This window comes from Halichoerus grypus, chromosome 11, assembly GCF_964656455.1.
Source record: "Halichoerus grypus chromosome 11, mHalGry1.hap1.1, whole genome shotgun sequence".
NCBI classification, from domain to species: Eukaryota; Metazoa; Chordata; class Mammalia; order Carnivora; family Phocidae; genus Halichoerus; species Halichoerus grypus.
In genome coordinates, this window is record NC_135722.1 from 38,207,817 (window position 1) to 38,223,339 (window position 15,523).

Sequence of the window (15,523 nt, forward strand, 5' to 3'; positions counted from 1 at the left end):
TATAGTCAACAAAGTGGGTTTTTTCCTAAACTTCCTAAGTAAAACATGGCCCTGTCTCAATGCCTTCCAATGACTGACTGATTGGTCGATTGATTGGTTTTTTATAGTCCAGGGGTCTTTTGTCTTTTTTTAGACCTATCATACCATGAATTCAGAGGGAATGGGTTCTAGCAGCTCAGGCTCCTTTCCATTGGTTCTCACAAAGTGCAGCACTTCTCTGGGTGGAACAGGCTGGCCCTTCAGTTGAACCCAAGTACCTTTCTCCTTGGCTTCCTTCTTTTTCTGATCATTTTCCTTCACATGCTTCAGGAAGCTATCTCAGCTCTTTGAGTGCTTAATAAGCTCAATACGTACATTAGTTCTCTTGGCAAGAATCTTGCCCTTGTGTGTTTACGACAACAGCACGCTGGGTGACACTGTAGACTCTTGCAGTTCTGCCGTGGTAACACTTGTGGGGCGTTGTTTTCTGAACGGTGCCCATTCCCTTGATGTCTACGATATCACCTTTCTTGTAGATTCGCATGTATGTGGCCAAAGGAACAACTCCATGTTTTCTAAAAAGTCTAGAGAACACACAGTGGGTGCCTCTCCTCTTTCCTTGGTGCTAGTCATTCTGGCGAATTACTGGAAGATGGCGGTTCCAGGAAAAAGGAAGGAGCTCCTTCCAATTAATCTTACCAATTGGACACTGTCTGGTCCTCCAAAAACCTTATTAAAACCAACCCCCATACGCATTAAAACATATCTGTGCATGAGGAGGACTATGCCATTGCTGCCGTGGGGAGAGTTGTCAGGAAAGTACCATCAACACTCCTCCAGAGCTAGTTAGTGAATACAAGTAACTTAGGGTAAGACAAACAAGACAAATCTTCAATTTGGGCAGGTTTGTGGAAGCGAGATGCAAAGGAGTTCTAAGGCTTTCCTGTTAGTTCCTCCAGGGTATGTTGCCCCTACTCAGTAATTCCCAAACATGCCCCAGTTCTTTCATCTCAGGCCCTTCTTTCAGGCTCTTTAGGGCTTGAAATCCCCTTCTGTCCTTCTCTGTCAGGCCCCAACCCACAGCTCTCAAGACTCAGCTGAAAATTCCACCTCGGTCACAAAGGCTTTCATCCTTATTCCTCTGGTTAAACTACTGGGAAAGGGTTTTATCCTTGCCAGTCTGAACCAATCATCACAAGCTTAGCACCACCGGCCAAGCTCCATCACCTTAGCCATCTCTTCCCAATTAAGTCAATTCCTCTCCTCTCTAAACACAGATCATAGTCCTATCCGAGGCTCTGATTTCCTTGTCTAACAGCCTAACAGTTTCATCTTGTACCACGAGTGTGCTTTAAAATAGACTACTCATGAGATATGCAAGTGAGCGTTAAATCCCCTGAGGGCTCAGGGTGACCTCTGCAGCACTCCCAGCCTCCAAGACCCCGATATGTAGGACAGGGAGATAAGCTTCAAAGCCCGATCATTCATATCGTAAGATGACAGCCTTCCTTACAAACACTCCCATTTTCAACTGAGGACAGGTTTTATACAACCAATGCCCTGGAGCAACCACACCCCAAACCCAAAGCACTAGCTTCTCCCTGACACAGATGGGCACATTAAACACGGGGCTAAAAGAATTACAAGTGATAGAAAGGCAGGTGGAAAATCTTGGCAAAGCTCACAATCTAATGCTTTCTGCAGAGAGCCTTGTGGCTGGAATTCTTGGTTATCTCACACTGACTTCATGCCAGCAACATGCAATCTTGTGACCATGTGGCTTGACTAGAGAGCTTCCCCATCTTGGCAAAACTTCAAAGTCACTTAACTATTTGTGCTGAGTCCAGCAGACTAAGTCCCAAATTCTTACCACCTTGGGGCTCATGACCTTACCACTCACCTCCTGTCACTGAGGCTTCCAAGAAAGAAGAGGTTCAACTCCACCAGACAGCAAGTTAGAGGAGAGCAGCACAGCCTGGGTGCTGGCAGTAGGCTGGGAAACCAATGGCTAGACTAGCCTCCTCCACAGGACACAGTGGCCAAAATAGATCTGACTTACTTGTATGGGGTCCTCCTGAGGGACAATGTCTGCTTCATATGCCTGCTCTGCTTCAGCAGGCTGGTTCTCTCATGGGAGGTCAGGCCCAGAAAAGCAATCTGCAAAAGAAGGTTGGAAGGTATATGAAAAATACTATTATACTGAGGTTCTGTCACTCGCAGTGCATCACAAGACAGTGCTAAACATTCAGTACTCCCCCGAAGACAGTATAACCTAGGCTTCTGTCTAACCAAGGATCATGGTAAGGATAACGACTCAACAGCTCTAAATGAGACTAAGTAAATCTGGTAGCTGATCATTTCTTTAAAAGTTTATTTATTTTTCAGGGCGCCTGGGTGGCTCAGATGGTTAAGCGTCTGCCTTCGGCTCAGGTCATGGTCCCAGGGTCCTGGGATCGAGTCCCGCATCGGGCTCCTTGCTCAGCAGGAAGCCTGCTTCTCCCTCTCCCTCTGCCTCTCCCTCTGCTTGTTCTCTCTCCGTCTCTCTCACAAATGAATAAATAAAAAAATTTTAAAAAAAATAAATAAATAAAAGTTTATTTATTTTTCAGTAATCTCTACACCTAACGTGGGGCTCGAACTCATGACCCCGAGATTAAGAGTCCCACGCTCTTCCGACTGAGCCAGCCAGGTGCCCCTAAGCATTTATTTTTTTAAGTGTCTGTTTTTATTAACCTTCAACAAAGCACAGTCATGAAATAATTGCTTTAGTAATTCAAGTCATGGCTTAGAAGCCTGTTTAGATTCTCAACACATGCAGCATGTAAGTTTTAGATGAATAAAACTATATAAGGTCATTTTTACTGTAATTATCTCACCTTGTATATGCTTCTTACATACATGGCCCTTTGGAAAGGGCCAACTGAAAAAGTTAATCTGGAGTGAAGGACATTTAAATCCATAATTTGGGGAAGGGTAAGAGTTAAGGTAACTTAAAAACCTCCAAATCTTTAAAACCCTACTATTCACTGAGTTACTCCATTTAATCCTCAAAACAACTCAAACATCAAGGTCCTTATCCATAAAACAGAGATTATCACACCATCCTCCCTCATCAGACTGTTGAAGGATTTGACATAATATATTTAAAATACCCAGTGCAGAGGCTTCCAGAGGTGCAGTAACTGGTCCAAGGTCACACAACAGCTTAGAAAGCGGCAGAACTGAGACGGACGCCTCAGTCAGCGTGAGACTAAAGTTCATGGTCCTTACCACAGTCTGTGCTCCGTCTGACTTGCTCCAGTCAAACCCATGGCTCACTAGAGCACTCAGCAAATGAAAGGCTTCAAACAACTGAATTGTTTTATTAAGAAAACAACTTTACCCTGAATTCCTGTATTAGAAAACTATCCAAACCTTTGAATCCATTTTCTTGCCTTAGAAAGTATAAGAAACATTAAGCTTTCTTTTAAAAAGTTGGTATTATAGTCTCATACGTATCTGTACTTGCCCTAAGAGTCCAGAAAAGAAGGAAGAGAATTAGAATGGAGGTCTCAAATCTTCGGTTCTACTTCTAATTCCACCTCTCACCAGCCACATGGCCAAAACAAGGCACTCGACCTCTCATAGGCTTAGTTTTCTCGTCTGTAAAATGGAGACACTGCCTTGGCCCAGTCTATGCCTTAACCGTTTGTCAGCAAATAGATAGGAAAGTGCTTTGGATTATGTAAAGCATATATAAATATTAGGTATTATAAGATATTAACAATCAGTGATGCTACTATTCATTCTTCGTGCCTGAGTCTGTAGATACCAGAGGGGCAGGAGATGAAGATAAACATTCAGAGGCCTCGGTTCAGTGTTACCAGCTTCATTCCTTTCCTTAGCGTTTTTTCCTTTGTCTGTCTTTATTTCTTTATTATTATTATTATTATTATTGTAGAATTGGTTACTTCCCTGTAAAAGTGGAATGCATTTTGCCTTCGATGAGTAATGCTCTAATTATCTGAGGTCTTACAGTAATTGGCTCAGACTGATCACGGCTGTCCATTCCACGAGGGCAGGCCATGGCAACAGCAAGAATTAGGTTACGCTCATAGAGGAAGGCAGGCAGCAGGAAAAGGACAGAGCTTCATAGGAAGCTGAATGTGGCTACTGCCCTGGAGCGTGAACTCTCTAATGGCCGTGACCTTCTCTGGAAGTGTAATTACCACGTCCACTGGTTGGTGATGGATCTTGCATTTCTTCCCCCCTTCTATCCACTTAAGCACTGCATAATAAACGGGATATAAACAGGGTTGGAAAAAATGAGGGAAGATAATCATCTCACAAATGTCTTTAAAAGCATCTCACAATGCTTTTTATATTTTATATCATGTTTTCACACACCTTATGACTTAACTGTATGATGAAAAAAGCCTTTGAATAGGCTGTCAGAAGACCTAAGTTTCTAGTTCTGATTTCGCTACTCACTGAGTGATCCTGAGCAATTCAATTCACCTCTCTGCAACTCTATCCGTAAAATAAAAAGGTCAGATTAGATCATTCCTAGGCACAAGATAACAACTTATTATTCCAACCTTTACACGATCCTGTGAGCATAGCATTATCAACTCCATATTACAGACAAGGAAACTGAAATTCAAGAGTCAACTGACATGCCTATACCCAGAGAGTAATCGACAGGTGGAACTAAGACCCGAAAGCCTTCTGATTTAAAAGTCAAGTCTTTCTACCTTGTTACATGCTACTGGAAATTTTACTCAAAGGCATTATAAGAAGAGAAATAAATACCTGAAAGAGTTGATTTAATAATAAAAATGTGGACCAAGAGAAATGGAAAGCTGCTAGCATGAAGATATATAAAACCCAAGGGGAACAGGCCACAATCTGATTGAGGTAGGTCCATAGTCCATCTTCTCTGAATGTTGTGGCACAATGATTTGACCAATCTGTGAATTCACAAAAAAAGGAACTCATTATTTAAAAAGGCAACAAACTAGTGATCATTCTTCAAGAAGATAAAATCATTGCTCTTCTATTCAGGCAGAAGAGAAAGTAAGACATGGTAACACAGACTAGAACCCAACTTTAAGAATTTATCTTCCAAATGCCAGCTTAACAAAGATGAAAAAAATGGTACTTCAGGCTCGTGAAGGCTATGATAGCATTGCATTGGTGGTTGGCAGTAAAGGAATAAAAGCAAAAAAGGTCCGTAAGACCACCACTAAAACCATCCTATTCAGCATAAAATAAACTCGCCCAAGGTTAACCGTTCAAGGACTTGATAATGGAGAATAGCTGTATTTAATAAATATCTGCTTAGAAAACCCTTTATCTTATCCAGGATACACAGCAAGAGATGAGCCTGTTATAGCACTGAATAAACTCTTATTAAGGGTTCAGATCAATAGGCCACTGCTGTAGGCACAAGAAATCCTGTAAGCACCCAGATACCATTGGAACATGACCTAACAGCACATGTGGTTATTGGGTGTATTTCTGCAATGGCACCATGATTTATCCTGTAGAGAGAGAAAGTTCAGGTAAGGGAATCATGAGAGACACCCTAGGAAAAGAGAGGACTTCACTATGGCCTTCGTGACCCCCTAAGCCATGCAGCTAAGAGTAGCAGTAAGGAGAATGCAGGTAGGTAGAGCAGGAACAAGGGAACAAATCTTCAAGGTTTTGTGAAGCCAATGACTTTTGTAGTACCATGACCGTTTATAAAGGGCAAATTATTTTTGAAGTAAGAACTCTGTAAATTTGCACCTTGAGGTTTCATTAATGCCTCTGACAATTTGACAAGTAGCTTCAGACATCTTCCCAAAGCAGCACTTAAGAACTCCTAGGACAGAAAGAACATGAGTCCCTGACTACTATCACCTGTTTGTCCGTTTTAGTCTTAAAAATCTATTTTTCCCCCCTTTTTAAGTCTCCTTTGGTTCCTAACCATCTGTCATGACTATATGTCAGAAGCATTCTAAGGACAATCATCACAGAGTAGTAATCAAGGCAACAAGTTAAGGCAAATTACACTCTCTTTAGAGCTTCTTGTTAGGACAGCAGAAAAAGATGCATCCCATGCACCTGACATGACAAAAAAAGAATATAATTCCCAACAGAAGGTAGAAGAAACAGCTGCTGCATGGGAAAGAATATCTACTTTCTTCCAACTTATAGATTTCTACTGCTCTCTTCTGGGAACTTTTTTGATAATACAGCATGACCTCAAACTGAAATTTTCATAGGACTGATTTCAGACTTAGTGTCAAAGATATGGCAACAAATGGCCACATACATTATCTTATGCAATATAAAACTTTCGTATGTGCTAATAATACATTCCTGTCATTGGCTAATGACAGGGGACTCCTACTGTTCCAAGCCGATCGTTTTCCTCTTTAGATAGCTCTGACAGTTATAATGTTCTAACAACGATCTAAAATCTTTCTCCCTGTAACCTGTAGGAGGCTGACACTTTCTAAGTGTCCACCCTGCAAGCAGACCTCACAGAAGATGAAACAGATGGAGGCTACACAGAGCCAGAAGTAGCTGTCACTGACTCACAAGTGAGGCGTGCGCCCGTCAGGGCTCCAGCAACAGGAATGTCCCTGGGAAACCACGAGGGTGGGATGACAGTGAGACCTCCTTAGAAAAATGAAGCACTAGTTCACTTTTTCCATCTGTGAGGTAATGATAAATGACACAATGTCCTCATTTAGTGTAAAGAAATACTGTCGGAATACAAATGGGATAAAAGTAACCAAATGCGTTCAGTTAGTCTACAGGGTTGCAAGTGAATATAAAGTGGGACCATTCCTAAGAAACAAAATATAAAAATTGGATCAGAGCCAGAGAATAAAGACAAAGAAGAGGGAAGAACCAATGCATGTAATAAGAAAGCAACTTGGAAAGAATGGAAGCGATGGAAAATTACTTCTGTCCTTATCAATACAGTCTTATGCTGGACATGGACACCAAACAAAGGTGACTATTTTTAGTGAAGAGAGAAGCGGGAGAGACAAGAGTGGTGTAAAATCTGGCTCCTCTCCCTTAGTATCAAGTCCAAGGGACAAGTTGGTCCATGGGCCAGCTTAAAAAGGTTTTCCAGGAATATGTTTTATTGTTAGGCCTTAAAAGGGCAGTTCTTTCAATAGAACTGTCAAGAAATCTTTTATTTCTTACACCACAGGACATAATTTAAGAGGTTTTTGAATTCCAATGCTCAGGATTACTGATGGCCTTTGACAAGAAAGGAGATCAGGGATCTCAACCTTCTGACTATTAGATCCATTTGAGATAGTGATGGTCACATTGAGCTTACAAAAGCATTCCCTACTGATCATAGACACCCAAGGTGTCAGACAAGAAAGGGGCTGACAAGGTAACTGAAGCCCTCTCCATGCCTATGGCAGGGCAAAAAAGAAACCAGTTCACATAGATATTAAGCATCTTTAAAAATGAAACCCCAAACAAACCAAAACTTGTAATACTGGATGTTTCTGAGGAGGGGAACTGGGAGGCTTAGGGACAGAGTAGGAGGATTTATTTTTCAAAAACTAAACAAAATTTAAACTAAAGAAAGCTGGGGGCCGGGGAAGGCAGGGAGGGGGGGTTACTTAGGATGCTAAGGGAAAAAGAAAATAAAGTAGAAAAAAACGTTCCTAACATCTTCCTGAATCATTCCACATTTTAGCTCAGGATATAAACTAGTATGCTACTGGCAAAATCTAAGACCTGAGCATGTATATAACAGGAGGGTGGGTGGAAACAGATTCGTAGTGAGGCCAGATTCTCCCAAAGCCTTCAAAATAAGCAAGAAATAAACAGTTAAGGCCAAAATAAACTACAAGCGCTATACGTTTTCCCAGTTAGGTTTGCGAAGCATAGCCATGCAATTGTTAAGAGCTAACCCAAATCCTTCTTGCTTCAATGTAAACCCTGTTCTTCTTGGTCAATCACCTTGAAAACAATTTTGGAACATCAAGGATCCACTTGATCAGGGGAATAGAGAAAATGAATCTGAAGAGCAGCAAACAGATATGGACTCATTACTGTTGCTTTTTCAGCCTGCTATAATGCTAACCATACCCTATCTCTTCCTTCCATGCAGCTGGATGTCACTCCCTACGTGAGCCCCCTACATGCCTGTTCACACTGCTACTGAGAAGTTATTTTCCCTTCTCAGGGATTCAGAATAAATGGTCTAAGGTTTTCTTCCAAGACATTAACTTCCAAACTTTCAAAGACTATTAGTTGTCCCATTAGTCCTGTGACAACATTTATCAAATAGCATGGGCGTTCAGGCTTTTGTTCCTTCTCTCCTGTGATCACTTCCTCCCACCCTTAACCTCTCCACTGCCAACCTGTTCTTTTTCCTATTTTTTTTACTTCTCACTTCCCTAGTTTTGTTCCTGAGCAGCTAATTTTTCCTCACTTCACTAGGTGATAAATCTACACTCTGCCTTAAATGAATTTGTATTATTGACCACTTCTCAAATTCATCAAGGTCACTTTAGGTGAGGTACAATCTCTTGCCAAGTGCTAACAACTAATCTCTTTGAGCATTTCTTGCAGCTTCCCAATGCTGAGTCTTAGAGGCAGCCGTTTCATTTTAATTAGGGGTATGGTTTATCGTCACCCAGGCAGAATGTGATACACAAGAATTTACCAAGAAAAGTGTATGTGGGTATGGGTTCATGAGCTTACTGTAAGAAAAATTTATACTTACAGATAAAAGATTCATATATAATCCAATCACAAACGATGGAAAGGAAAAATAAGAAGAATATGTAATAGCGATGGTTGCCAAAACCTACATCAAAAAGAAAAAAACATATTTAATACTTTCTTACGATGATTTTCCAGATCAAGACCTTATTAACCACTATCCTGTCAAAAGCCTTCACCAAAGTAAAAAATAAATAAGCTTATGCTTTGCCTTTAAATACCACTACACCAAAACCAAACAGCTCTGGTATATCATGGTCAATTGTCCATGTTAGCTGAACTAATATTTATTTGTTGCTTACCTAAAAGACATCGTTTTTGGACAGAACAAGATTTACTAGACACATGCAGCTCTAGGATGGCCTATAACTGTGCTGGAGGAAGGTGAGAAGGCAGGACTTTGGGCAAACCATACCCTATCTCTTCCTTCCATGCAGCGAGTTTAAGAAGTACAATTTTGGAACATCAAGGATCCACTTGATCAGGGGAAGAGAGAAAATGAATCTGAAGAGCAGCAAATAGATATGGACTCATTACTGTTGCTTTTTCAGCCTGCTATAATGCTAACCATCCCATCTTTACAGTGGGATGGGGTCCATGAAGCTTGGGGCCCTACGAATTACCTCTTCACCTATTCTCTAGGAATAGCAGAGAATATCAAAATGCACCAAAGAAACCCGACTGTGAAGCAGCCTTTTGTTCAAGATTTTAAAAGCATTTCCTCTGCTGAAGACAAATGACCATAGTTCCTCTGCAGTTCCTCATAATATACCCCTGGTTTTTACAGTGACCGCTCAGAGGAAACTCAGGGCTATAGACCAGGACAAGGAATACTCCCCATCATCTCTGGTTCTGGCTCCTACCTGAGCTTTGAAGGAGGCAAGTGGAGAAGTAAATGAGAGAGACAAGTCACAAAACATGGTAAGAACCTGGTAATTTGGTATAGAAGACTGGTATTACTAAAATAACCTCAAGCAAATAATTTACCTTTTATATTTTTTCACCTCTAAAATGGAGATAGTAATACCGAACTCAAAGGTGTGCCCTGATGATCAAATAGGATACTATATTCAAAAATGCTTTATAAACTCTAAAATACTATACAAATCACATTATTATCAACACTGACAGTTTTCCAAAAGTGTTAAACCGTGAAAAGGATTCTCAGATAAGGAAGAGCTATAAAATGGACCCCTTAGATGCCCTTCCATTTTTTCTATGACTCACACACATAGCTAAATATATGCTTAACTTCATAGTGTTAACTAAAAAAATTCAATCTCTCACCTATGCACCGTCCAGTCCACAGACAATGCTGATCATATCGAGCGACACAGGAGTTACACACGTGGCAGTGCAGTGACCTTAACGGCTTCCTTATCTAATGGGCAATAAGACAGGTCTGAGCAAAAATCAGTGTCTTAAAGTGGTAACAAATCACAAGCAAAATCTTACTCCTAAGTCATAAAGACATGGGCACAAATAATCCTAAATAGATCATCAGTTCACACAGAGGCTCTGGAATGCCTTATTAATATCTACTTCCAAATATCTATTTTGATTAGGCCATCACTAAAAGGGATTTGACTTCCAGAGCCCAGTCACACTGACCAAGGGGAAGTGAGGCAGTAGCAGGCGGCAGAACTGAGCACTGGATTAAGAAAAAGGAAAAAGGAAACCCAAGTTACATTTCTGGCTCTGCCAATAATTTGAGGGAAGTTACTTCCTCCCTCTAGGCCTTGATTCCTCAAATGCAAAATGAGAGGTTTCACTAAGTGGTTTCTAGGGTCATCGTGAGCCTCTGACTTGAAGTTAGTTCTAATACATGCTTCACGGCGGGAAAAAGCAATCAAAACACACTACGGATCATTCAGAGAGATTTAACCATGGGCAACTTCAAGAAACTATAAACATCATTCCCTCATACACTCAAGGCAGAAAACTATTCTGACAGTAATACAAAATTAGAACCTGGTAAAAACGAAGGTGTACAAATATACCATGAAGATTTAACAAAGGCTTACATGAGAAATGTTACCAAGAATTTGCTTTCTTACTACGGGAAAAAAAAGACTCACAAGACAGGATGTACAAAATGTTCTGAAGTCCAGACAGCCAGTCTCTGCAAGGGTGATGATATTCTGAAAGGCATGAAATTTGACCTTATGATTACGTTTTACTAGGGAATGTATAATGCATGGTTATATACCATTCTCACAGCTCTCTCTCCAAACTCAGGTAGCCAGAGAAGCAATGTGGAATACTTGCCACCAAATCATCCTGTACCCGAAAATAACGTTGACTTTTCAAGGCTGCATTTTCAACCACAGCCAATAAATTAGAATGCACAAAAATTACACCTCCTCTTCTCTCCTTTGAATGGCTAGCATCTCCCAGTTATAATCTGCTAGAGAAAAATACATACACACATATACACTCATAAAAAAAAAAAACAACAAAACCCATCAGTAGACACCAGAACTGATAGTTATAAGCACCACGGGCTTGTCTTTCAGGAACACTGGCTAGAAGTAACACAGACATCCATACTCTCCCTGACTTCTCAACATTCACAAACGAAGGAAGCCATGCATGGCAACTGACAGCTTCTCATCTGAGTAAGAGGAGGGCATCTCTTGTCAATAAGGACTCCTCCCTTGCCCCTGCCTGCTTACTCTCCATGTATTAAATTGGGGGAACTTTAGCTAAATGATCATTATCTCAGTGTTACTATAAAGAAATCGAGATCATGTTTGCTAACAGAAATTACATTTGAAAAAGTCTTGGTGGGTATGACCTTAAGAGAAAATAAAAATATTTTTAAAAATTTTTACATAAATAAACGAAAGCATGACAGTGGAGAAATCTCAACTTTGTTGATGTATGTTGCATCTATTACGTGCCAGACATGAGAGATCCAGCCATGACAAACACCAACATTGCTATGACCTCCTTATTTAAAAAAAAAAAAAAAAAGTAACATTATAAAGAAAGCTCACCGTTTTCCTTTCTTCTTCAGAAGCTTTGGTGAAGCCTGGATCTGTTGCCCAAGTCTTGTAGAAAAAGTAGAGGAAGCCTATTATGCTGAGAAGGAAAGCAAAATAGAAAGGGGTGCCTGCTAGATGTGAGAGCCACGTTAAGGAACGTATCAACTTCCACTAAGAACGGTATAATTATGACCTAAGCAAATTTCATCATTGGTGCCTGAGAATCTCTCTGCATTCTATCCTCACTTTCTGTTATGTATACACATCCCTGCCACCAAACCTGGCCCCATCCTATGTTCTAATCCTACAGGATTTGCTCATAGTTGCTAATAATTAATCCCTCCCGATTAGTTAAAACTCATGAAATATTGATAGGAATAGTTGCAATATATGAGGAACATCCTGACGACTGAAAAACATTCCAGATCCAAATAAATTAACCTCTCATGATGTAACTACGGCTCTCCTGTAAGCATCGAAAAGAATATTTATTGATCATTTTAAAAAAATCATTCAAAGAAACAAACCACTTGATTCAGAGATTCCAACTGAAAATACTTCTTTATATATTAGATAAGTGCTTGCAAAAATTTCCTAATGGAAAGTTTAATAACAAATCCTTGTCATGTATTAGGCTGTATTAATTTAGAAATACACAAAAAAATTGCTCTCTTTGCAAAGTAATTACAAATCAAATACTATTTTGGGAAAGGAACATATTACAGACGTAAGATAAAAAGTATTTCAAGGATAAACATTACCCATTTTGAAATATAAATTCTTTGTATGAAAAGTAAAATTCTGCTCTAGGGAAAGACAAATGAAGGTACACTAACTAATAAGCCAATACACCAGTAGTAAACCAATTCTCCTTGCCCAACTTAAATCAATATCAACACAGTAACTGTATCTGCCTTCCAAGGTATTATCAAGCTTTTTTTTTTTTAAGATTTTATTTATTTAAGGGGAGAGAGAGAAAGTGAGTGAGCACGAGGGGGGTGGGGGGGTGGAGGGTAGAGGGAGAGGGAGAAACAGACTCCCGGGTCAGCAGGGAGCCTGACGCGGAGCTTGATCCCAGGACCCTGAGACCATGACCTGAGCTGAAGGCAGATGCTTAACCAACTGAGCCCCCCAGGCGCCCCTCAAGCTGTCTTGTGCCAAACTCTGGAGTGGAAAAGATGGCCATAAATAGCCTCTAAACCCTTGCTATTTAAAGTGTGGTCCATGGACCCACAGCAATGGCTTTACCTGGGAGCTTGTTAGAAAGGCGGAACTTCAGACCTCACCCCAGATCTGTAACCAGACTCTGGATTTTAACAAGATCCTCAGGGGATCCACATGCACATTACAGTTCAAGAAGCACTGCTCCAACCCACAAAAACCACCAGCAGCAACCAGAACATCTGGTTCAGGTAGGCAGGAGCAAACCTTGCTGGTTAAATTTATCAGTTTGTCTGCAGAAGGGCCTGGCTTTAAGAAAGAGATAGGATCGGGGCGCCTGGGTGGCTCAGTCGTTAAGCGTCTGCCTTAGGCTCAGGTCATGATCCCAGGGTCCTGGGATCGAGCCCCACATCGGGCTCCCTGCTCTGCAGGAAGCCTACTTCTCCCTCTTCCACTCCCCCTGCTTGTGTTCCCTCTCTCACTGTCTCTCTCTCTCTGTCAAATCTTTAAAAAAAAAAAAAAAAGAAAGAGGATCTAGAAGAGTTGTGTGAAATGGAATTCCAACAAATAAAGCTTACTTAGAATGAATTAAGAACACTGTAATAGAGTACGTAAGTCAAGACCTTTAAAGTAACACATCCTGCTTTCTTCCCATAGAATCTTGATCAACACACATGACACATCCTCAAAAATACATTCAGCTGAATCATATGATTCAGCATACTGAGCTGACCCAACTCTGAGCTCCTGTTCTAAATAACTTTCAAAACAAATCCCAGGAGAACTCACTGGAGCCTCTCTCTCTTCAAGTAAAATGAATGCATTCTATCTCCTCACATAAAAGCCAAATGTTCCTTGCTTCCATGCCCTTGCTTTGTGTGGTTCATTAACCTCAAATGCTCCCCACTGCCCCCATTTACTTCCAGAAGCACACTTTGAAGATGTCCAAGCCCTAACTGCCTTCAAGACCTAACATATTCTACTTGCCCTTGAAGGTCTTTCTTGATTGCCTACAGAGAAGAATTCTTTCCCTTCCCTGAAACTAAAGATGCCTGTTCTGTGGTACTTAGACCTTATACACACCTCAGCCTCCCCAGTTAGCTTGTGACTCTTTGCAGTTAAAAAGTCTCTTAATATGGAACTGAAATTTGACTTTCTGTAACTTGGGACTGTTTTTCATTCCATAGATCCTGTAGCTCTACACTAAAGATCTACACTACAGCTGCCCTTAGATCTACCCTACAGAAGCTATTCCTCATTTTTCAATACATTTTTATTCAATGTCCATTCCATACAACGCACTGGCTTCCGAATGATAAACTTCGGAACACGGGACATGGGAGGGCAGTGCTCACCCCTCCAGGATAGGCAGCAACCTTGTTCCTTATGCCGCACAGCCTCCTGGTCATGTTCTGCTTATGCTCCTGTTTGTCTAGGTCTCTCTCACAAGAACAGAATTCAAAACAGAGCAAACACACTTCAGGGTTGTCCTGACCAGTGCCGGGGACAGTGCAACTGCTGTTGTCCTTTGCAGGGACACTCACATCCTTGTACTACTACTGAGAATACAGCGGCTTCCATGGCAGCTAGGTCACTCCCTACACGAGGCTTTTAGTCAAAGCTCTTACTCTTACACCTGAACCGAGGCTGGGTCACTCCCTCCGCAACAAGCCAGAAGCACAGACGTAATGCTCTGTGTGTCACCATTTCTGAGTCTTAATCTTACCTCCAAACGCATCAGTAAGGTCCTATCTTTTCCATTTGATCCTGCCTCATAAAAGCCAAATACATTAATGCTGAACATATAAAAGGCACCAAAAGGAAGTGATCTTCTGAGGAACCAACCTAGAGTTTCCCTTAAAATTAACTTCAGCGTGCAGCCTTCCACACAGATTTTATTCATAAGAGTAATTAATAATGAAACAGGTATTATTTAGAAAATGCCTATTATGCAATGGGGCCAGCATTTTACAGACATCATAGCATAATAATCCTTGCAGCCATCCCATTAACTTGGTACTCTTATCCCTCAGGGATTTTTTTAATAGCAAAACTGAGACTCAGAGAAATTAAATAATGTGCCCAATGGTATGTGACGAGTCAGAAAAAGAACCAAACTCAAACTCATTCTGTCTGATTCCAAAGATGGTACTCTTTCCGCAGCGCCCCAGACACTCTTCCCATAATGGGCTGTGGGAGGGGAAAGCTCCCACACAATCCAGACTTGGCAACCTGAGATAAGATCAGTCTATATACTCAGGATGGGTCTTTACAGGGTAGCGCCTCAATTCATACCCAGAGCAGTTCAAGCAGCATTTAACATTCAGCTCTCAAAACACTGATCTGACGGCAGAAGTATGCCACCTACTGACTGGCATGCACTCACCAGCAGCAGGTTCATATGGGTGCGTGGATCAAAGGGCTTTCTGCTGTTCGTGCAAGGAAAATATCCCATCCTGTCAACTCTGACATCGTAAGAATCTGTCTAGCTTTGGAAATCAATTCTTCTGACTAATGGCATCTTCACAAATGGTGAGCTGCTTGTAATGAAACTCACCTGAATACTAAGTTCTGTAGTTGAGGCTCTCAAACTACAGTGGAGTTACATTCTTGTTGATAGTACTTCTGCAAAGTTGAAATAATTCAATATAAACAGTATCTCACTT

General features: G+C 41.0%; 1 protein-coding gene across 4 annotated transcripts in view; it reads right to left on the reverse strand.

The window, feature by feature from the left end:
• Positions 1 to 15,523, reverse strand: part of ZDHHC13 (zDHHC palmitoyltransferase 13) — a 100,479-nt gene that overhangs the window by 54,510 nt on the left and 30,446 nt on the right. For all 4 annotated transcript variants that reach the window (XM_078058313.1, XM_078058312.1, XM_078058311.1 and 1 more), the window contains 6 exons: positions 11,709 to 11,831; positions 10,788 to 10,850; positions 9,997 to 10,090; positions 8,711 to 8,794; positions 4,771 to 4,928; positions 2,039 to 2,136 (listed from right to left, as the gene is read on the reverse strand). In XM_078058313.1, the coding sequence (XP_077914439.1) occupies positions 2,039 to 2,136; positions 4,771 to 4,928; positions 8,711 to 8,794; positions 9,997 to 10,090; positions 10,788 to 10,850; positions 11,709 to 11,831 (620 nt within the window). The remainder of the gene's footprint in view (positions 1 to 2,038; positions 2,137 to 4,770; positions 4,929 to 8,710; positions 8,795 to 9,996; positions 10,091 to 10,787; positions 10,851 to 11,708; positions 11,832 to 15,523) is intronic.